This window comes from Mustela nigripes, chromosome 9 (assembly GCF_022355385.1).
Source record: "Mustela nigripes isolate SB6536 chromosome 9, MUSNIG.SB6536, whole genome shotgun sequence".
NCBI classification, from domain to species: Eukaryota; Metazoa; Chordata; class Mammalia; order Carnivora; family Mustelidae; genus Mustela; species Mustela nigripes.
In genome coordinates, this window is record NC_081565.1 from 61557294 (window position 1) to 61581660 (window position 24367).

At 35.8% G+C, this 24367-nt stretch overlaps 1 protein-coding gene across 3 annotated transcripts in view; it reads right to left on the reverse strand.

The window, feature by feature from the left end:
* UHRF2 (ubiquitin like with PHD and ring finger domains 2) overlaps nucleotides 1-24367 on the reverse strand; it is an 85422-nt gene continuing 61055 nt past the window's right edge. The window contains exons 7-16 of one of the 3 annotated variants that reach the window (XM_059411681.1): nucleotides 20019-20142; nucleotides 19604-19711; nucleotides 17007-17111; nucleotides 11288-11394; nucleotides 7918-8080; nucleotides 7104-7244; nucleotides 5282-5378; nucleotides 4804-4964; nucleotides 2003-2101; nucleotides 1-1029 (exon numbers count right to left, since the gene is read on the reverse strand). In XM_059411681.1, the coding sequence (XP_059267664.1) occupies nucleotides 883-1029; nucleotides 2003-2101; nucleotides 4804-4964; nucleotides 5282-5378; nucleotides 7104-7244; nucleotides 7918-8080; nucleotides 11288-11394; nucleotides 17007-17111; nucleotides 19604-19711; nucleotides 20019-20142 (1252 nt within the window). In that variant the 3' untranslated portion in view covers nucleotides 1-882. Of the gene's footprint in view, nucleotides 1030-2002; nucleotides 2102-4793; nucleotides 4965-5281; nucleotides 5379-7103; nucleotides 7245-7917; nucleotides 8081-11287; nucleotides 11395-17006; nucleotides 17112-19603; nucleotides 19712-20018; nucleotides 20143-24367 lie in introns of all 3 variants that reach the window. The other 2 variants (XM_059411682.1, XM_059411683.1) reach the window with 2 other exon arrangements.

A 24367-nucleotide genomic window follows, 5' to 3' on the forward strand; every position in this document is an offset into this window, starting at 1 on the left:
TTTTTCTGGTCATAAAATATTTATTAAGGTATACTTTGGGGAATATAGTGAATATAAAATTTAGGATCACAATATGAAGCAATTTCAGTCCTCTCAAAAGTCAGCCCAGCCCTCAATGCTCTGCAGATGTAAAACCACTGGTGAGACTTACTAAAAGCAGTTTGACTAGTACAGAAGAGGTTTTTCATGAACATTTACAACTAGAGCATCTGAATACCTCTTTTAAGTGCAAAACCACACCACATTACACTAATGCAGCAACAATGCATTCTTATTGTTTTCATTAGTCATTAGTAGTCAACTTGCATAAAACACCAGAAAAAAGCACAATGGAGCTCACAAAATGGGCTAAAAAATGAACCTGTCCTTGCCAAACACATTGTAATGGAAGAAGACATTAAAAATGTATTATGCACAATACAGAAGCTGCGTTCCAAAGATCTTGAGTGTCATTTCCTCTGTAAAATCAAATTACACAAACCAGGCACAACTAATATTTGGGAGGCAGTGCGTAGCTAAAATTTCATTTAACTAATTACTCAATGACTTAAAAAATCCCCATAAGTCTTTTCTGTCCTGAGGTAGTTGCAAAATAAATCATAACTTGGATATCAACTAGAGCTGAGGCTTTGACTTTTTACTCATTTAAAACTAGCTGTTACTGACAGGAACTACCTTTTGATATTTAAAAGACAGTTGAGAAATGGGCCTCTTACTACACACACAAGATAATGGCTATGTAGGAAAGAGGATTAGCTGCTTCAGAACGTGAGAGATATGGTCCACCATTGCGCTTCAACCCTCCCCGCCCCTCCCCCCAACCATTTTAGATTCTTTATTGTCCAAAAAGCCATCAAGAGCAACACAGTAGAAGTAGACAAATCATCGTCCTTTGCTGTAGCCAGGGAAGAAAAGCTCAAGTAGAGTCTGCAGAATCTCATTGGGAATCATGAGATAATTCTGGCCAAGATCATGCCGGCAAGCAGGGCAGGAGAAAACTTGAGCCTTAAAGGAGCGCTGTAAGCAATCCTAAGGCAAAATCAAAAAACAAACAAAAACATACCCAATTTCATAAGAGTAGTAATATGCAGAAAAGTCAACAACTTATGCTTTTAAATAGGAACTAGAAACTTAAGATGAATAACTGTAAAAGCCTGAATCTGCACTATGAAAACTAGTCTACAGACATGGCTTCAAGTTCCACTTTGAGAACATACTGTGAGACTTAAGGTAAATGACTTTAGTGTCTTTTAATTTCCTCGTCCAATAAAATTAGAGTGTCAGAATTTATGGACAGTTTCCACTAGACTCATCTTCTAGGTTAGATTTTAATCCTGTTCTTTCATGGCAGAATACCTAAAAAAACACTTAGGATTCCCCTGGTTTGAACTAGATTTGATTTCATCAAATCACTTAAATGTAGAATAGGTCTTCCAGAAATATATAGTTCGGGCACAAACATATGCGGAAGGTTTACTTCCATTTTACAAATGAACTTCCATTTCACAAAAGAAACTGAAGTTCAGAAGTTAGGTCAGGGCGCACAACCACTGAGCAGTACAGCAGGATTCCACCTTGGTGTGACTAAAACTCAGTTTTTCCCTTTACATCACACTAATAACATTCAGCTCCTCTGGGCATGCTGCCAGACAGAATCTGTTTTAGATTCTATTATGTGGTTAGAATTCAGTTTGCACTATAATATATGAAACACACATAAGCTCTAACATAGAAAACATCAAAACACCTTATTTTCTTACCCATTTTAACCTCTCCTCAGTAATTCCAAACATGACAGAATACCTCAACTATATGTATTTAACTATTACTCTAGAACTAAAACACGCATTATTGCCAAAATATAATGAAATCTTTCTTAACTTACAAGGTTCCACAACTGTTCTGCTGCATGGAAAAATGCTTTACATGCTAAAAACATGTCTATAGGTTAGTGTACCCTCTTGCCCTAAACAAGGGAAAATGAGAAAAGAAATCTACTTACTTTACAGACATTATGGAGGCAATCTGTTGTCACAGGCTGGTAAACTAGCTCCTGGCAGCAGACACACATAAAAGATTGTTCCAATTTTTTCAGAAAATTCTAGAATGGTACCCAAGGGAAAGAAAAAAAGGTTAGCATTTCAAAAAATATAATTAAGATTCTAAATAATTAGGGGGAAAAATGTCTGTCACTGTAACACATTTGGTCTTAAAAAAAGGGATGTTAACCATAAACAAACATATAAAACTAAAGAAACTCCATTCCATTAAGATAATACACATTAATTTTAAATCTTAGAACTGGACTGGGAGAGGTGCAAAATCAAAATATGTGGTATTAAAAAGTGAATGTTCCCATTAAACCTCATATTCCAGAGATTACTGTTTTTCCCTTTAAAACAATCATGGACATACGTTAACAAACTGGGATTTAAATAAAAACTTGAAAGAAAAAAAAAATCATGGACAGCTTGTCTCATCATTACATACAGATTTTTTTCAAAAAAGGTGGGTGATATGGGGCGCCTGGGTGGCTCAGTGGATTAAGCCGCTGCCTTCGGCTCAGGTCATGATCTCAGGGTCCTGGGATCGAGCCCCACATCGGGCTCTCTGCTCAGCAAGGAGCCTGCTTCCTCCTCTCTCTCTGCCTGCCTCTCTGCCTGCTTGTCATCTCTCTCTGTCAAAAAAATAAATAAAATTAAAAAAAAAAAAAAAGGTGGGTGATATGTCAGTATATGAAAACATATCATTTATTCAATCTTCTGCTGTTGTGAAACCTCAATATCTTTTTTTTAAAAGATTTTATTTATTTGACAGAAATCACAAGTAGACAGAGAGGCAGGCAAAGAGAGAGGGGGAGGTAGGCTCCCTGCAGAGCAGAGAGCCCAATGTGGGGCTCGATCCCAGGACCCTGGGATCATGACCTGAGCTGAAGGCAGAGGCTTTAACCCAATGAGCCACCCAGGAGCCCCTAAACCTCAGTATTTTTTGAGCTAAAAAATTAAAAGTACTAATACTCTGTACTATTTAATACTCTGAAGAATCAACACATTTGTTTTCCTAGAATTATTTTCAGTGGTATTTTACGTCAATCTAAAAATCCCTACTTCCCTGATGCCAGTGTTTACTCAGATTGGGACTAAATCATAAAAGACAGAGCCATCTTTGGGTTCTTGGTTAGTACAGTTAGTTAAGTGTCAACTCTTGGTTTCTACTCAGGTCATGATCTCAGGGTCTTGAGATCAAACCCCACATCAGGCTAAGCTCAGTGAGGAATCTGCTAAAGTTTCTCTCTCCCTCTGCCCTTCCCTTCCTCTTTCTCTCTTCAATAAATCTTAAAAAAAAAAAAAAAGGTATTTGATAAATCTCACCCATTTCTAAAAGTTTAAGAATTAGGGGCACCTGGCTACCTCAGTCTGTAAAGCATGAGCCTCTTGATCCCGGTATTGTGAGTTTGAGCTCCACATTGGGGGTAGGGATTACACACACACAAAAAAATAGAATAAAATAAAATGAATAAACAGGGATACCCGGCTGGCTCTAGCTCAGTCAGTAGAGCATGTGACTCTTGATCTCATGGTTCTCAGTTTGAGTCCCATACTGGGAGTAGAAATTACTTAAAAATAAAATCTTAAAATACATATAAATGAATATATAAATAAATAACTGGATATTTAAAAATTGTACCAGGGAAGATTCTTCCTTAATATTGATGACTATTTCTCAAATAAAAAGCAACACAAAAACTGAGAGTTCTCTCTAAATTTAGACAGAAAACTAACCCCATTTCAGACACATGAGAAGTTCTGGCTAACAAACGAACAGAAATAAAGGGAACACTGGAAAAAAGAAATTACTAGAAGATGACAGGATAAAAATTCAAGAGAGGATACTAAAGCTCACCCATAATAGCTGCATGGAGGGAAAAACCCAGAAAAGTAACTGTATTACACCTAATAAGGGGTTACTATCTAATAAAATGCAATATTCTAATTTTAAGCAAAATTAAAGACATAATAAAAGCAAGTGAACAAAGAAGGAATAGACAATTAATATTTGAGAATTCCAGCTTCCGGAACTGGATAAGAAAGCATCGTTTGCAAAATATAGCTTAACACAAAATCAACCCATCAGTTGTAATTTCTTTTCATTTTAAAATTTCATGATTATTAAAAAAAAATGATTATTAAAAAATGGGAAAAAATCTAAAACATATAAAGTATTGAAATAAAATTTTTTAAAAAAATATTTTATTTATTTATTTGACAGACAGAGATCACAAGTAGGCAGAGAGGCAGGCAGAGAGAGAGGGAAGCAGGCTCCCTGCTGAGCAGAAAGCCCGAGGCAGGGCTCGATCCTAGGGCCCCAGGATCATGACCTGAGCTGAAGGCAGAGGCTTTAACCCACTGAGCCACCCAGGCACCTCATAAATAAAATTTTTTTTTAACCGCTAAGTTAAACATGTGCTGAATTGCTTAAAATTTACACCATCAGATAATCTTGAACTACAGCGAAAAATTTCCCAATGGGTTTTAAATTGTGTTATACAAACTGAAAATTCTTCCCATGTACAGTGCCTTCAACATAAATGAGTAAGTTCAGGCACAGAGAAGTCAAAACCAATAACTAAGAGGCCTAAAATCAATTTAAATGCATTTAGGTACTACTTTAGATTACTTCTGAAAGGTAGTGGCACTGGCTGAGAGGATTACATAAAAACATCAAGTTTTGACTGATTTGCAGAGAATATTTTTCACTATTTGTTAATATTAGAACATTATTATTTAAAAAACCTTTACATACTGGACCTTCCGCAAGAGATGCAAGCACTTCATCCCACAGCTTCTGGTTTTGGTGATCTTCTCTAATTAGATGTTGTTGTTGAGGGGTTAGTTGGAAAGCCTCAACTGCTTCTGCTGCTGAATCTGGTGTTTTTAACACTTTGGAGGCACTTGGACAATCATCTAGATTTATTTAAAAATATATAAGCAGACTTATGAGTGATTCCAAGCAAACTATGAGATCAAAGAGTTAACTGACGCCAGTAATGTTTAGCATGAAGATAACCTGAATAATAAGGCAGCATTTAACTTCCCTTGAGTTCAGAATACTACATCTGCTACTGTTTTGGCTCTGACACTACTAAAATATACAATAAGTCCCATGTCTCTCCACTACTCCCAAATATCGCATTTAATTTCTTACGAGTTTCTCAATTTATTCTCTTAATATTTTCATTAAAAACTATGTTTTTAGGACTATGTCTGCAATCATTACCTACCATCTGTAGTCGGCCTTTTTGAGGATCCACTGGCCTGCTTCTTTGACTGTCCTTTAGTCTTCTTCCCTTCCTTATCTGAAGGGTAACCTACTGGATACTGATGGGGGAAAAAGCACAATATAGATTAAAGCTTCAAAAAGAAGTGGAGAGGGGGCGGTTTCTAGATGCTGCTGAGAAATTTAAAAAGGGGGAGGTGAAGAGTCTATATTTTTCCTAAACTGAGAGACTTTTATAAAGGAAACAAACACTTAAAGGACAGAAAGAATATTAAAATCCCCAATTCAGTGTAAAACCATGTGGTCATAACAACTATTAAGACATTTCTATCTTATAAAATAATGATCTTAGTTTCAGATCTGAAAGAGGAAAGTCAAGTTTTGAGGAGATTTGACTAGGTGGGTTAAAAAGTTTAAGGAAGAGAATAATCTAGATATGAAGGTAAGTGAAGATCAACCATAGATGACAGTACAGTACTCATATAGATGGTATTACACTCAATTGTGGAGCCAATTTTTAAAAAACCATACAAACACCCCCGCCCCCACATTAAGGACTAAATTTCTTATCTCCCAAAATAAGTGGGGGTGGGGAGATGGGGCTTTTGGAAGACCTAAAGCCACTAAATTACTGAATTCTTTATCAGCTAAAAACTTTAAGGAATAAAGTCTACCTATTTGTGTTTTCCTCACTACACTTTTTTTGGGGACATGCTCTGTTGATAACACTGGTATTAAAAGCTCAACATGTTTTAGGCCCCATCAATATAGTAAATTACCACAGTAGATAGGCTTATATGCTTTTATTTACAGTTTCAAATCTAACCTATCTAGAACACTGCTCTGCTGAACAATGAATCTGAAAAAATCTTTAAAAAAAAAAATGGATTTAACAAGTTTTTTTTAAAATTATTATAAAAGGAATTATTTTGGCAGTTATTTTATGTTTGGCAGTTATTTTAACAGCCGATGTTTCATTTAATTAATGAAACAATTAACTCTACAAGTTTAAAAAGAAAACAAAAACAGACATACACTTGCACTAGAAAACACACACTCACCTGCCTGGGTGGTCAGACACTTGCCCATATTTCAGCCCCTACACATGCAGTGTGGGCAGAGCCAGGGGAAATGAAAAGCTGGTAGTCTTTACAGGAAGCACAACAATGGGGAATGATGGAGGATGAACTCAAACCATGCTCTGAAGTCAGTGTCAGGGACAAAGTCTAGGGTGCATAGGCAGTGGACGGGGAATGTAGCCATACCATCCATTATGCACACAAAACCAACAGTCTTATATGGGTTAAGAGCTGAACATGGGCAAAGGGGGAAAAAAAAAGGCAAAGCACTAAAGGTGGTGACAGGACAGGGAAGCAGCTTTGAGGGGGAAGAGAAAAAAGGGGTGAGGAAAAGTGAGAAGGGTAGGAAGCAGACCACTCTTACAAGCCACCTCCCCCTTCCCCTACCAGAGACACACCCCCTGTGCCCTCTAGGATAAACTTCCCTTCTTAAGCCCTCCTTTATATAAATTTTATGTATCCCTCTCCCTCATTCTTCAAGACATTTCCAAATTGAATTGGAAATATTTTACTTTTCATTGAAGGCGTGGCTTTTCCCAGACATAATTCTTGGTCTTTAGGGCAGTCTGACACCTAGAATGCTACCTTTTTACTTTTTCCTTCTGTATACTTCCATGATTTCATTCCTCACCCCTTAAAGTTCACTAATCAATTGCCAGGAGTTGTATCCAGTGTTAAGGCACAAAGATACTACAGAGGTATGCATTTTTATGAACATACAAGTAGCCTAGACAAATATAATCTAACCTGTAAACGTAGACATAATCTCCTTGACCGTTCTATTCCTTCTGAGGTCCAAGGAGCAGGTTCAACATCATCTCTTCTTAAAAGGTAGCGCCAAACCAAGAATCCATGGCTTGATGAAATTTCTGGCCAGTATTTCACCACCTAAATCATAATATTTTGTAGTAGTTTAAGATTTAATCCTTAAACTTGTATTACTAGTTTCAGTACACTTGAGTGAACTAAATGCAACTAAATGCAAGTAAAGATACTTGCTTTGTCACAAAAACAATACATAAAAAATATTTACTAATTGTTTTGACTTGATTTCCCAAGTCAGTTCCCATATAAGTACACATTGCTATAAATTTGAAATATTAACAAGATTATGGTCACAAATAAATTCCTGCATAATAGATAAAAATGGTGGCAGTAAACATTTCCATTTTTTAAAAAAAGAAAACAACCTATTTTACAAATTATTACGTGCTTGCTTTGAAAATCTATTACAATTAAAATATTTGTAAAGATATAAGAATCAGTATCTACAATGGTCACATTTAAATAGTTTTATCACACAGAATATATACTTATAAAAAGTTTAACTCAAAGTATAATATAACTCTGCCCTTATGGACTTCAAATAAGCATTAAGAGAAAAGTATCAAAGTTAGGATCTCACTTTACATATCTGTTACATTTCCAGAAAAAGCAGAAGTACCAACTAAGGTGATCTACTGTTTCCTTTAGCCCACCCCAACAGAGTAGTTCCCTTTGGCAGCCCTGTCTTGAAAGCCCAGGAAGAGTGACTAACAAGATGTCATGCCAGATAGAGCACCTTATAAATGCCATCATATCTGTTGCCTTCTTCAGGAGCATATTTGCTGATCTTCCTCCCTTTAAAACTGCGTATCACTCTGACTGGCTTACCAGCTCTCCAATTCCGAGACTCTGCTCCAATTTTATCATCCAATGGAGCATCACAGTTTAGGGCCAATGCCCTAAAAAAATAAAACAAAGTCTTTATACCAAGTAATCTTTAAGTATATAATCGCATTATTAGCTCAATTAAAAGGTGAATTATGCCTTACCTGATGGTTAAGATTCTATGATTCTTTCCATATTATTCCAGATAATAGGATTATGCTTTCCCCCACCAGCAGAGAAGACAAATCAGTTTTCTGATGTGACCCCCAAGCCAGGGGATTGGTTCTCAGATAGCCTGTAGGGTTCTTCTGAAAGTAATAACATCTGTGCCACGTATAATAGAAAACAACTAGAAATACATGGAATTTTTTTTAAAAATAACGTTTGTGAGGGAAGGGAGAAAGTTGGAAAACTAAAGCAAGTGATTGTTGTAGTATTTATTTTTGATAAGGGAGTGAGGTAAATTGCTGGAATAATGTAGAAAGAAATTCAGGAAAATAAATTTGTCAGCAAGGTACAAATGACCTTTCTAGGTCTACTTTCCACATTCCAGACAATAGAGAATCCTTAATGTTTAGAAGCTATTAAAGAACAAGTTTAATAGGAGAATATCGTTTTAAGATTTTGAGTAAAAAGTTTAAATAAAATTGAAGCATTCAAATGCCTGTGTTAAATCATAACAATAGAGATTTTTGGCTCCTCCAGATCACTATTTTTACTATGACATGTGAACAAGGAGGAACAATGAGTGAGAAGTAGCACCTGAGTTAACTGAAGGTCCCTTAGTATGTGTACTCACTTAGCAGTAATTAATCAGTAAGGTTATGTAAGAAGACCTTTCCTGGGAGAACTTAGTCCTGCCAAAAAACCAAAACAAAAAACCAAAACAACTCCCCCACAAAAACCCCACCAAACTAGAATCTATTTAAAATTAGTATTCTTCTTCTCAGATACCTACTTCCTAACTTAAGTGAAAAGACATCGTTGAGAACATGTAAGGTTAAAACACATACATAACCAATTTGGTAAATTCAGATATGATACAAAATACTTTTTCAGGGTTTAATTTTATGTAGGCTCAAAATAAAAAAAAAAAATTGACCTTATGACGAAATGTCTAATCTACCCAGATTTCTTAATCAGTTATATTGTTAAAGTAAATAAACTCAAAGTGTTTCGTGAAAAAAAAAAAAAAAAAAGTTTATAAATGTGGTCAAATATAGTTTACCAACTTATCTTTTTTATCTCAAAGGAAGATGCATTAAATCTCTGGGAGGGAGAAGAAAACGTAGCCAGCCTTCTAGGGCTAGTATTTCATCTTATTTATGTAATACCTATTGAAATATACATACTTCATCTTAAAGAGCTAGGAGAAGGACAAATACTATTTTCACATTAATGAGTGGAATGCTTTGGTGCTTATAGGCACCTTCATTCAGAATGATTTCCACCACTAACTGGCATTATTAACTCACTTCTAGCTTCACGTAAGTATCTACGTTGTTCAAGTATGTGAAAAGAATCTAAGATCAAAGTAGGTGAAAAGTGGCTTTTACATTACTCTGCAGCTCAATCAATTGCTTCTAACTGGCCTGGTAAAGGAAGGCCAGGTTATCTTCCTGCCCTCTTCAGTTTCATAAAATAAAAGAACTGAGAAATAGGAAAAAAAACTTCTCAAAGCAAGAAGCAGGTGCCAAACTACCTCTTAGTGGAGAAGCAAAAATGAACTAGACTATATACTTGTCAAGAAAGAGTACAATGTGGGGCAGAGCTAAGGGTCTTTCACCTCAGTTTTCATGTTTATAAAATATATAGGTATCTTTGTCCAGAGGTCTTTACAATCATAATGTGTACTCAAAGCTTAATGTATAAATTAACTGAATGGATGTGAGTCCCTATGGTAAGTCAATCCTATATGGTTTCGAGTTAATATTCTATATTCACTACCTTCCTTTCAATACATTTTTACTACTTGTTAATTATTTTCTAATAGATTATAACATATGGCATATAGATTCTTTAAAAGCTTGGAAAATATTTACCATGTATATTACAAGTGTAGGAAGTTAGGAGACAAATTTCACTCAAGCAAAATAATCTACTGTTATTAAGATAAGTATAATTTTCAGATTTGAAAATGTGAAAATGCCCTTTTGCAAATTCAATATACACTCTCACTGACAAAAACACATAAAAAAATTTCTAATTCCTTTTAAGATCATTCCTCCTGAAGAGATGCTATTTTGCTAGAGAAAAACTAGCTAGGGACTGGACTCCTGCCTCAGGAATGTTTTCACCAGCAAATCTGACCTGTCTCCTCTGCTGGTTCAGTTAAATAATCCTACTGTCAGAAATAATATAGAAGGAAGACATAAAAACAGACTCTATGTAATTTGGTATGCAACAAATTCTTGAAATCATACTGGTATATTCTTTACTTCACACGGTAATCAGAAATTAAGGGCACACTACTTAAAACCGAGTGATTTAGATTCAAGAAAGAAAAATACTCATTTTTACTCAATAATCCATAAAACACCCTTAACAATAGGATATAAAAATTTCAACTTTATGAAATTGATCAAAAATTTATCACTATGACAAGTTATAATGTGGTCGGTGCTATCTGTTGGTTTGGGTCACTTTTTTATTATTGCTATAGCATACACGTATGAAGTAAAACATTTTGCAGTCATTTTTTGTTCCCATGGAAGCTGGAATATCATTAATACATCTATAGAACAAAGGTCAGCACAAGGTGGCTATTTTGTAATGCTTTATAAGTATTTACTTAGAAAAGGTCACTTCTGTAACTAAACATTCTCTTTGATAACACCTGAGACATTATTATAAATTCTAAAAACATCTTGAGTGTGGTTTTGATTAAGTTTATCTGATGTTTCACTTATGCCCACAAATGTGGCTCCCAAACTAAAACCTATCTCACAATGGTGAGTCTCTTAAAAAGAAGTTTGTTAATTTAAAAGATAAATCTGTCAAGTAAAACATTACTTTGACCTATGGGATAGCAGACAGCCACCTTGTCCTCATTTTCACTTATATAAGACTGGGAATTACATCATTGAAAAAACAGTATGAAGAAATAAGAATGCTTAAAAACAATTATATGATCAGGTAATGGGATTTTTAATTTAGATCTTTAACTCCATTTAAGATTTTCCCCTACAGTCTAAGTTACAAATTATATTATTATAATCAAACTTTTATACAAAACCCCAATAGAGAGATAGTTTTTATGAAATTCTAACAGTAAAGAGTACCTGTTCATGTTTGTTAATGTTTGATCAGCCGATGGTGCACCAATTCTTTTATTACCAGCAAGATTTTTACCACCACTTCCAGTGTATGTGAATTCATCACCTCGGTCCTACAGGAAAAGATTTTCAGCATTAAAATACAGAAAACCAAGTATAATCTCGTCAATTCTTAATTTACAGTCAGAACATCTGATTAGAATGTTATGAATTTATATGTTCTCTCTCAAGATATCTTGAGAGATATCTGCCAAAATATCTCAAATGCAGCTGTGCATATAGTACATCTTCAAGTTACATCACTTGATCATTTTAAAGTTAGAGCTTCTAATACCTCCAAATGTGGCTATTCTCATGCTATATATATATATAACTGAATAATCTCTAGATTATTATAAAAAAAAGATTTTATGCACTGGAAATATTGTTTCATTTAATTCAATGGCAATAAAATAAACGTCAATATTATCTTGTAGGTTTTTACAGAATACCATTTTAGTAAATATTTCATGTCTGATTTCCCATCAGTAATCAACACAATACCCAAATTTGCATTTCCAAACTAAAATCCTAACAGCACAATAAGTTCACTTACTGTGTCCACCCAAATTTCATACTGTATATATAGGTTCATTTAAATTACATATAGGTGAAATAATTGCCCATCATTAAAAGGAACATTGGAAAAGAATTTGAAAACTATAATTTGTATAAAGTGTCTACTAAATGTGGGGAAAAAAAAAAATGCCAAAGGAAGGAGATGTTACATAAACTAGGACTACAAATATCTCTGTACTAGCTACAAATTTATACCAATATTACTAAATCTCTGATTCAGTACTCAAAAATCAGTTGAGAAGAGTATCAGTATACAAATTAATTGGACTAACATTATCAAGAGTGGTAGTTCTCTTTTTTTGACAATGTTAGTCTCAGGTATATAACAAAGTGATACAAGTTTATACATTATGCTGGGCTCACCAGCATAATGTATAATGTATAATGTATACATTATAATGTATAATGTAGAATGTGTAGCTACCATCTGTCTTGATACAATGCTATTACAATACCACTGACTGAATTTCTTCTGCCGTGCCTTTGAGTCCTGTAACTTACTCATTCCATAACTGGAAGACTGTATTTCCCACACCTCTTCACCCATTTTTGTTCCTTCCCCCACCCAAGAGTGCTGCTTCTCTATTGTAAGATTTTAATTAGTTTAAATTAAACTTTAGATAAAGATGTTTTCTCTACAAAATAATCCATTTGTAATAAAGGTCAATTATTTTGCATCTTGTCTTGGATTAAGTCATAACTAAAATCTCATGGTTTTAGAAGTGCTTTTATTGATCCAAAATGACTTCACTTTTTGTTGATCTAATATTGAAGTCTGTATTTTAACAACTTAGGCATTAAGGAATTTCATCGTTAGTGTGTATTCCATTTGAAGGAAATCTAGTAAACAACTACATCTAGAGCAGCCCAAAACGCTTCTTAAACAGTCTTCCAAATGGTATCTAGATTGACTACACAATCCTTATATTCAAAACTCTCTGAATTTCTTTTTTTAAGATTTTATTTATTCATCAGAGAGAGAAGAGAGCGAGCTCACACAACCAGGGGGAGCAGCAAGCTCCCCAGATGCCTAACCAACTGAGCCCTGCAACCCTCCTGTCAACCTTTTTTTTTTTTTTTTAAAAGATTATTTATTTATTTGACAGAAAGAGAGCGAGAGAGAGAGATCACAAGTAGGCAGAGCAGCAGGCTCTCTGCTCAGCAGAGAGCCCTATCCCAGGACTCTGGGATCATGACCTGAGCCGAAGGAAGAGGCTTTAACCCACTGAGCCACCCAGGCGCCCCCCTCCTGTCAACTTTTCAAGTTACAGTTGTCGTGGTCCTAGAAAGGAAAAAGGAGTGCTGACTATGAGACCATAATAGGGGCAACTTAAACTCCGTAGTGTTTAAAATGAAAGAACAAAAACATTTCTGATCATTCCTCAAATAGCAAATAATCAAGAACAATTAAAATTCTATGTCATTAGCTCATCTATACTTTAATCATCACACCAACAGAAACTTTTAACTATTATTAGGGGAAAAAAGAATTGTTGGACTGTCAGAACTTAGCCAATCTATTAGTTCAGACTAATCTTACTAAGGAAAATGATCCACCCAAATTTGTTACACATTCTAGTCCATGCTTCACAAAGTTGTACCCTTGTGCGTCAGCAGCCTAAAGAAGTCTGCTGTCTGGGAACACCTCATATAAGAAGCCATCATCTATATAGGGGACATACTACTGCCCTAGAGTGACTCAATTTCCCAATCTTGACTTTTCTCTCAAGTGATAAAGTAGCTGTCTAACACAATAAGCTGGATGCTCCCATTCCTGCCATCACCTTTATCAGACAAGACCATCATCTCAATCTCCTTATTGTCCCCTGTAAAGACTATCAGATAAATATCCTAAAGCACAGTTAAGATCATTAAACTTTTCCCAGACACCTTTAATGGTTCCTTAATTCAAAGCTATCTAGTATACAGCTTCAATCTCTGCCAGTTTCTCTCAAAAAACATTCTCTCAGATGTTTGCAAAACTGGGTACTACTAGCCATTTTATTGCTGTTAACACTTACCTAGCATTTACTCTGTGTGTGTGTGTGTGTGAGAGAGAGAGAGAGAGTTAGACTAAGCATTTTACATGTGATTCTTTTAACGCTCACATGAACCCTAGGAAGTATTTTTTTAAAGCCTCACTTTATAGATGAAGCAGAGGTTCATTAACTTACCTAAGGTCACTTAACTAGTAAGAGATGGCACCAGACACAAACACAGTTTGGTTCCAAAATCTGTTCCTGGTCACTGAGCATAATCTTTCTGAGTTCTTAATCCTCAAGTGGGGTTACCCTAACAGAGGGCACAAAAAACTAGCATTTGACTCTCAGATTACTAGACTAAAATATTAACTAGTTTATCAATAGGTATTCAGTAGTTTCATGTCCATTCATCTGGACATAACAAAGATTATGCACTCCATGAATGTTATACTTAAAGGTTTCAAAACAAATTTTTTTCTCAAATGAGAAAAGTTTATTCAGGTTTCCTCCACCAATTCTGTAGATACGACCTGCCTGCAATAAGAGATCAAAAGATTAAAAAGGTTTATAAAATATACTAACATCTCCAAATATATCTTAGCTGTTGATCTGAGCCTATGTGTTTTAGCTCCAAAATGAATTATTCCTTACATTATTTAACAGACTAAGAGTTAATTGCTTAAGACACATAATTAATGGCTCATCTGTACTTTTCTATACAAATGTTTATTGTTTGACTGGTAACTATATTTAAAAGAAGAGGAAAAGGGGAAGTAATAATAACCATCCCAATAGAACTTGGTACTTGTTTTCACCTCTACATGTTTATGTTTTTTATATTTAAGATGAACTCTGCTATAGATAATACAGTATGTTATATGTTAACAATCCTTGTTGTATACTAAGACTACATAAGTGACCTCATTTAAAATCAATAATTTTGGGGTGCCTGGGTGGTTTAAAAAGCCTTTGCCTTTGACTTAGATCATGGTCCCAGTGTCCTGGGATCGAGCTGTGCATCAGGCTTTCTGCTCAGCAAGGAGCCTGCTTCCCTTCCTCTCTGCCTACTTGTGATCTCTGTCTGTCAAATAAATAAACAAAATCTTTAAAAAAAAAATCAATAATTTTGATATAAAATGGTGGTACTATTTTCTTCTATTTTACTCATGGGGAAACTGAGATTTGCTGAAGTAAAATAATTAGTCCAAGGTCTCACACACAAATGTCAGAGTCCAGATCAAACACAAAGGGCTAGATGCTAAAAAAATGTTAAAGATTCTACTTTTAGCTGGCTTGTTTTATTACAGAGCCTTAAAAAAAACAAAAACAAAAACAAACAAACAAAAAAAAACAACCTTAAGTGCCATCCATAGCAAACTATACAACATCCTTTGTATTTCTGAAAAATACAGCTTAAAAATAGGCATGTTAAAATGAGTAGTCAAATAATTACCTGGCATATTTCCATCTTCAGTTTCCTTTGCCATACTAGTATAAATGTACTGCTAAATCTGCCTGTTAGAAAAATGGCAAGCTTTTCTACCTTTGTCTGAAAACATACATAGCTAAAACAAACCAAAGAAACAGACTGGGAGAAAATACCTGCAAACTACATACTCAATCAACAGCAAAAAACCCCAATTATGACTCAGAAAATGGGCAAATGACCTGAAGATATATCATCATCGGCCATTAGGGAGATACCTATCAGAATGGCTAAAGTAAAACAAAGCAACAACACTGCATGCTGGCAAGAATGCAGAGAAACTGGATCACTTACACACTGCTAATAGAAATGTAAAGTGGTATAGTCACTCTGGAAAACAGTTTGGCAGTTCCTTAAAAAACATGCAACTGGGCGCCTGAGTAGCTCAGTGGGTTAAGCCGCTGCCTTCGGCTCAGGTCATGATCTCAGGGTCCTGGGATCGAGGCCCACATCGGGCTCTCTGCTCAGCGGGGAGCCTGCTTCCCTCTCTCTCTCTCTGCCTGCCTCTCTGTCTACTTGTGATCTCTCTCTGTCAAAAAAAAAAAAAAAAAACATGCAACTACCATATAACCCAAAAATGCACTTCTAGGCATTTATCACAGAAAAACGAAGACTTATATTTATTTTAAAAAAACCTGTACTCAAATGTTTATTGCAGTTATTTGTAAAAGTCAGAAACTGGAACAATCCAAACATTCTTCAATGGGTGAATGGTTAAACTGTGGCATATCTATAGCATGGAATACTACTGACAAATAAAAAGGAATAGACTATTAATACATGCCACAATTTGAGAATTATGCTGAGTAAAAAGTGCCTTTCTCAAAGGTCAAAGACTATTATGATTCCACCTATAAAATTTTTTAAAAAAGATTTTTAGAGAAAGAGAGAGGGAGGGAGAGTGCATGAGCATGTGAGGGGAGGGGCAGAGGGAGACAGAAACTGAGAAGCTCAAGTGGACATCCCGTTGAGTGTGGAACCCCACTGACTGAGGGCTCCATCCCATGACTCTTGAGATCATGACCCAAGTGGAAATTAAGAGTCGGATGCTTAACTGACTGAACCACGTAGGTGCCCCTCCACTTCTAAAAATTTTGAAACAACAAAATTATAGAAATGGATAACAGATTAGTGGTTGTCAGGTGTTAGGGAGGAGTTGAGGGAGGGCAGATATAGTGGGTGTGGCTATCAAAGGGCAATATGAGGGATATTGTGGTAGCGAGATGTTTAGTGACCTGAATGTATTAGTATCAATATCCTGGCTGTGACACTGTACTATAGTTTTGTAAGAGTTTACCACTGAAGGGGAAATGGGTAAAGGGCACAGAGATATCTACAATATTTCTAAGGTTACACGTCAATCTACAACATCCCCAAATAATAAGTTTAATTAAAAAAAAAAAAAAAAACTCTACAGAGATTGTGTTTTCATTGCAGTAATCAGTTAACACATTTATACATAAATCTGTACATGTGAAGACTGAAGACTGCCAACTGACTTGTAATTTGTACAGAAGTACCATTTCAACACAAAAACTGCTAAAAAAAAAATGGGATTTGATACAACCTAGAAAAATCTTCTGTATTTTTCTGAATGATCAAGCCAGGTTCTAAAGAACAAAGTTGTATCATGACTTACTACTTCATCAGCAAATCCACCAGCAAGGACAAGAGAATAAGCCCCATCATTACTTCGACCATGAATTCCACCAACATGGGGCCTATGGACACCTGCTTCGCTCACCTATAAAATAAAGAGAGTCTCAAAATACCTTTGAATAGTCAAGTTATATTTACAAAAATGCTTTCACAGGTATTATTGAATCTTAAAAGCTTCTAACTAATAACTGAATGTCACCCAGAGTTCTACCATTTGCTCACCAACTTTATTTCTTCCCAACTATGTATCCCTTAGGTACAAGCTGGTAACCTTAAAACTGCTCAGACCTAGAATTCTGAGTTTCAAAGTAATTATTAAATACAGTTTTATGTCTACTCGTCATTACAGCTCAACTTGGGTAAAACAGACTTTATCAGTTGTCCAGATCCCTTCCTATCTTATTTCTTCTCTTCAATTACTGTGCTGCTCCCTAGCCACATCAGAAAGGCAAGAGTCATTTATTCCTTTTTTTTGAGAGAGGGTGTGTACAAGTGGGTGGAGGGGGTTAGGGAGAGAGAATCTTAGCAGGGGCTCAAGCTCATGACCCTGAGATCATGACCTGAGCCAAAATCAAGAGTAGGATGCTTAACCGAATGATGAGCCCAGGCACCTCAGGTAGGAGACTTTTAGCCTCATTCTTCTCCTCTATTTTTCAAACCCATTTTGGTCATAAATACTACTGATCAATCTCCTAAATCCCTCAAATACATCTTTTTCTACTTCAATTGCTATAATCTTAGTTTGAGTCATGAATGCTATAAACATCTTTTTTCACTGCTTCCAGTTTTTCTCTTCAAACCCCATTCTACCCATCACAAACAATATATTCTGCTTTTAATATTTAAACATACATTAAATGGTCATATTATATATCAAGCCCCAAGTATTATGTATTACCCTCTCTCAATCTGGCTCCTATCTACTTTCCCCACTTTAACTCTTATTTCCTCCAACTTTTTCTTCATAGAGCATGTATGTCTGAGCCAAAACTACTCAATGTTACCCAAACATGCTTCCCGATTGGTTAAATTTACTCATGGTATTCTACTACTTCAAAGCTTCTTCCCATGTATCTTCAATTTGGCTCACTGGAACAGTGTCACTTTGTGGACTTCAAACTCCCTGAGAGAAGTATTAGAATTCATTTGTTCTCTCATGTAATTGTTTTTAGAGAGAAAGAAGCTGAAATCCAAGCCTGAATAGCGGAGTAGGGAAAGATACATATTAGAAGTGATAAGAAGCTAATACAAGCATCAGAACCTGAGTTCAGGTCTTGAAAACACCAGGTACTCAAGAAGACAGGACCACTTGATTCCCAACCTCACCAATCCTGATGAAAATAAATTAGACTCTTCCCCACTTCCTAAATGGCAAATCCATCCCTGTAGTTTCTCAGGCAACAACCTCAAACTCATCTGAGATCGTATTAAGAGGACTTTTAGAATTTGGGAATAAATTAGTGACAGGTATACTGAGGGGTGGTGGTGGGGGAACAGGAGCAAAGAAAAAGGAAAAAATCAAGGCAATTAAAAATAACTTAAGTGTACTTTTCATTGTATTTATAATGTTGTATTTATTTGTAGTATTTTTTTTTACTGTATTTAAAGATCTGCAGTCATAAAACATGCATATGGATTAAGCTAAAATTATAATATAACCATTGCAAGGATGGGAAGACACAGAATGTGTTAAACCAAATATTCATCTCCTATAGAAAGAAGTTAATGAACTAAAATATGAAGACAAAAGCAGCAGAAACATGCTGTTTAGAAATAAGGTACATCTAGAAGAAACAACTAAAACTTTAAAGTAGTTGTCTCTGAGAAACAAGAAATGAAGATGAATAAATTTTAAGTTCTCTATAATGATAAAATTACCATTCTAAAAAGGAAGCTAGAAATGAATACAATAGAACCTTCAAGAGGAAAAGAGAAGTTATTTTATCCTTGGGTTATCTGGGCACTTCCTCAGATCAACAACTTTAATGCTCATTCAGGAGGATAAGCCCCAAACAAAACACCTGAATGAACTTTCTAAGACTTTAATGACATTATTTTAAAGACAAAAAAATTTAATATTTCAAATATTATATTATCAGCAAGAAAAATTCTCTAAAAAGGCTTAACAATAATGTCAACTAGGGGCGCCTGGGTGGCTCAGTGGGTTAAGCCTCTGCCTTCAGCTCAGGTCATGATCTCAGGGTCCTGGGATCCAGCCCCGCATCGGGCTCTCTGCTCAGCAGGAAGCCTGCTTCCCCCTCTCTCTCTGCCTGCCTCTCTGCCTACTTGTGATCTCTTTCCATCAAATGAATAAAAAAAAAAAAAAAAAGTTAACTATTATAAGAGTAAAACAAAGTGATGAAAAGGCATAGCTGATGCCTAGTTCCATGATACATGGTTCTCTGTCTTAAGCTGTGGGGAAGAGTCTATCAATCCTATAGGAATCTTACATTCTAACAACTGAATGCCATGTGATAAAACCTAGATTAGTCCACTTATAATCAATAGAAACTGACACTGCTGCAATTTTAACTATATCCGACTTCACCCTTTCAACAAAGCCAATTTAAAACATACCTGAACTCTAAATCTCCATGTTGATCCAACAGGAATCCCAGGAATAGGTCCATAATGATTAGAAGGAACAATAGTACATTCTCTAGTGCGACCAACACAGGCCATTCCCTACAAGCCAACAAACAAGCTATTTGAGAAACTGGTTATGTCATATCTTAAAGGCTTTAATTCCCAAAAATGAGAATAAAATAGAAACTAACTATATGATTAACAATATATAATTTATATGATTTCATTAACATACAGCTAACAGTTATAGCAAATTAACAACTACATACTTAAACAATAAAATTATTTGTTAATGTTTCTGATATGGAAATATAATTTATGTCACCACTGCTGCTGGTATTGAAATGTAACTTGCATTACAGTCATAAATGTTATAGCTAGGAAGAAAAGAAACTTTCTTCTTTACCCTGCCCCAGTCTCTCCGGCTTTCAGTACTAGCTGATGGCATCTTTGCTTTCTTTTTACTCATCTTGAGTCTTTCACCAGCCTTTACAACTTCACTGGAATCAGTTTTACAGGAAGGACAGTACCTTTAAAAGAAAAAGGAATTCTGATAATACCTTATTAAAGCCAGTAACAGAATGACCTTTCTAGGTCAGAACAAGTTTTAAGAGGTAATACTTGGTGTATATTACAGAACTTCAGCTGGCATTTAAATATTAAACTTTTGAAAATATTTACAAGGATAAGCTAGCAGGAAAAAAAAAAAAACCCAAAACAAAACCAAAATTTATCACTCCTTTAAAGAACATAAAGCATTATAATATCATAAAATCTCAAATTCAGTTCAAAAGCCAGAAAAGCTGTCCAATTCAAATAGCACCATGAACTGATTTTTTTTTTTTTTTTAGATTTTATTTACTTATTTTTGCTAGAGAAAGAGAGAGTGAGCATAAGCGGGGTGGGGGGGTAGGGGGGCAGATTCTCCACTGAGCAGGGAACCCGATGTGGGACTTGATCCCAGGATCCTGGGATTATGACCTAAGCCAAAGGCAGATGCTTAACAAGTAGCCACCCAGGTAGCCATGAACATGAATAATGGAATTATTCATTTGAAATTCTTATTATTAAAACAAAAGTAGCAAGAATAGATAATCCTAGACTCAATGTTCAACTATGCAACCGAATTGGTTATATCCCCATCTAAACTCATTATTAAAACTCTCAAAGTCAAAAATGTATACTCCAACACAGCTAATATACAGGATCCAAGGATGCTTGTTTATATTAGCCTTATCCCTAGGTTCTGCTTTAATTGTCTATACTTTTTGTCCTTTAGCCTGTTTGTAGTTGGTCAACCTACTATACAACTTGCATATCATTATAAGCTACCTTAAATCATTCTTAAAAAGCAAAGTATAAATATGTCTATAGAATCAGATGAGGCTGTTCCTCTATTACCAAGGAATGCGAACTCGAGGGATGTCCTAATAAAGATCAACTGGTCCCTGTCCCCGTTAATATTAAATGTGCCTATATACTTTTCATTTCATAATTACTCCATACAGTTTATAGAGCACAAAACCATCCATGCCCACCAGTTAATTCTGAGTGCTTAATTATGAGATATTTTGTTTACTATTAGAGAAAAGAAAAATATAATTTAGTCCCTGATTCTGAGAAAATCAGTAAGGTTGTGATATACACATGCAAAATCAAGGCAAAAATTAAAATGTATGAGAGAGCAATAAATACTATCAAGTAAAATCCCTTCTTATTGGGAAATGAGGCGGCTTCCAAAAATTAATTTCCTCTAAGACCAGATTTTACCCAACGTGATAAACTTTAAAACTATATTTTTTCAGGGCGCCTGGGTGGCTCAGTGGGTTAAGCCGCTGCCTTCGGCTCAGGTCATGATCTCAGGGTCCTGGGATCGAGGCCCACATCGGGCTCTCTGCTCAGTGGGGAGCCTGCTTCCTCCTCTCTCTCTGCCTGCCTCTCTGCCTGCTTGTGATCTCTCTCTGTCAAATAAATAAATAAAAATCTTAAAAAAAAAAAAAAACAAAAAAAAACTATATTTTTTCAGAGATCTTAGGGGCAAAGCAGATACTATTTATAGCGAGAAAATGACTTCAGAGGTTAAATATGTGAGCAACATGATTTGGAGAAATAGAAAAGTTATAACAGGCACTATTTTGGTGCTGGGGATAAATATAATCAAAATGTTTGTAGAGTAAAGAAAACTACTACATACAACAAAACAATTTCAGGAAGTCGGGAAGTTCTATAAAGGAAATACCTCAAGGTTATATGGGTGTTAAGAGTGACTAGAAATGATATGTGTCTTTAGATAGAGTTCTTTTCCTTTCTTTTTTTGTGTTATTTTTTTAAATTAACATATAATGTATTATTAGCACCAGGGGTACAGGTCTGTGAATCGCGAGATTTACACACTTCACAGCACATCCCTCCCCAAAGTCCATAACTTCACCACTCTCTCCCTCCTCCCTCCCCCTGGCAACCCTCAGTTTGTTTTGTGAGAGTCTCTGATGCTTTGTCTCCCTCCCGATCCCATCTTGTTTCATTTATTCTTTTCCTACCCCCAAACCCCCCCTTGCATCTCCCCTTCCTCATATCAGGGAGATCACATGACAGTTGTCTTTCTCTGAGTTATTTCGCTAAGCATAATACCCTCTAGTTCCACCCATGTCATCGCAAATGGCAAGATTTCATTTCTTTTGATGGCTGCATAGTATTCCATTGTGTATATATACCACATCTTCTTTATCTATTCATTTGTTGATGGGCATCTAGGTTCTTTCCATAGTTTGGCTATTGTGGACTTTGCTGCTATAAACATTCGTGTATGTGCCCCTTCAGATCACTACATTTGTATCTTTACGGTAAATACCAAGTAGTGCAATTGCTGGGTCATAGGGTAGCTCTATTTTCAACTTTTTGAGGAACCTCCATAGTGTTTTCCAGAGTGGTTGCACCAGCCTGCATTCCCACCAACAGTGTAGGAGGGTTCCCCTTTCTCCACATCCTTGCCAGCATCTGCCATATCCTGACTTGTTAATTTTAGCCATTCTGACTGGTGTGAGGTGGTAACTCATTGTGGTTTTGATTTTTATTTCCCTGATGCCAAGTGATGTGGAACACTTTTTCGTGTGTCTGTTGGCCATCTGAATGTCTTCTTTGCAGAAATGTCTGTTCATGTCCTCTGCCCATTTCTTGATTGGATTATTTACTCTTTTGGATACTAACCCTTTGTCTGATATGTCGTTTGCAAATATCTTCTCCCATTCTGTCAGTTGTCTTTTGGTTTTGTTAACTGTTTCCTTTGCTGTGCAAAAGCTTTTGATCTTGATGAAGTCCCAATAGTTCATTTTTGCACTTGCTTCCCTTGCCTTTGGTGATGTTCCTAGGAAGCAGTTGCTGCAGCTGTAGTCGAAGAGGTTGCTGCTGTGTTCTCCTCAAGGGTTTTGATGAATTCCTTTCTCACATTGACGTGCTTCATCCATTTTGAGTCTATTTTCGTGTGTGGTGTTAAGGAAATAGTCCAGTTTCATTTTTCTGCATGTGGCTGTCCAATTTTCCCAACACCATTTGTTGAAGGGACTGTCTTTTTTTCCATTGGACATTCTTTCCTGCTTTGTCAAAGATTAGTTGACCATAGAGTTGAGGGTCTACTTCTGGGCTCTCTATTCTGTTCCATTGATCTACGTGTCTGTTTTTGTGCCAGTACCATACGGTCTTGAACATGATAGCTTTGTAATAGAGCTTGAAGTCTGGAATTGTGATGCCACAAACCTTGGTTTTCTTTTTCAATATTCCCCTGGCTATTCGAGGTCTTTTCTAGTTCCATATAAATTTTTGGATTATTTGTTCCATTTCTTTGAAAAAAAAAAAAAAAAAAAAAAAGAAGCTGATATTTTGATAGGGATTGCATTAAATGTGCTTTAGGTAGTATAGACATTTTCACAGTATTTGTCCTTCCAATCCATGAGCATGGAACATTTTCCCATTTCTTTGTGTCTTCCTCAATTTCTTTCATGAGTATGTTATAGTTTTCTGAGTATAGATTCCTTGCCTCTTTGGTTAGGTTTATTCTTAGGTATCTTATGATTTTGGGTGCAACTGTAAATGGGATTGATTTCTTAATTTCTCTTTCTTCTGTTTTGTTGTTGGTGTAAAGAAATGCAACGGATTTCTGTGCGTTGATTTTATATCACGACACTACTGAATTCCTGTACAAGTTCTAGCAGATTTGTAGTCTTTTGGGTTTTCCACATATAGTATCATATCATCTGCAAAGAGTTAGAAAGTTTGACTTCTTCTTTGCTGATTTGGATGCCTTTAATTTCTTTTTGTTGTCTGATTGCTGAGGCTAGGACTTCTAGTACAATGCTGAAGAGCAGTGGTGATAATGGACATCCCTGCCGTGTTTCTGACCTTAGCGGAAAAGCTCTCAGTTTTTCTCCATTGAGGATGATATTCGCTGTGGGTTTTTCATAGATGGCTCTGATGATATTGAGGTATGTGCCCTCTATCCCTACATTTTGAAGAATTTTGATCAGGAAAGGATGCTGTACTTTGTCAAATGCTTTTTCAGTACCTACTGAGAGTATCATATGGTTCTTGTTCTTTCCTTTATTAATGTATTGTATCACATTGATTGATTTGTGGATGTTGAACCAACCTTGCAGCCCTGGAATAAATCCCACTTGGTCGTGGTGAATAATCCTTTAAATGTACTGTTGGATCCTACTGGCTAGTATTTTGGCGAGAATTTTCGCATCTGTGTTCATCAAG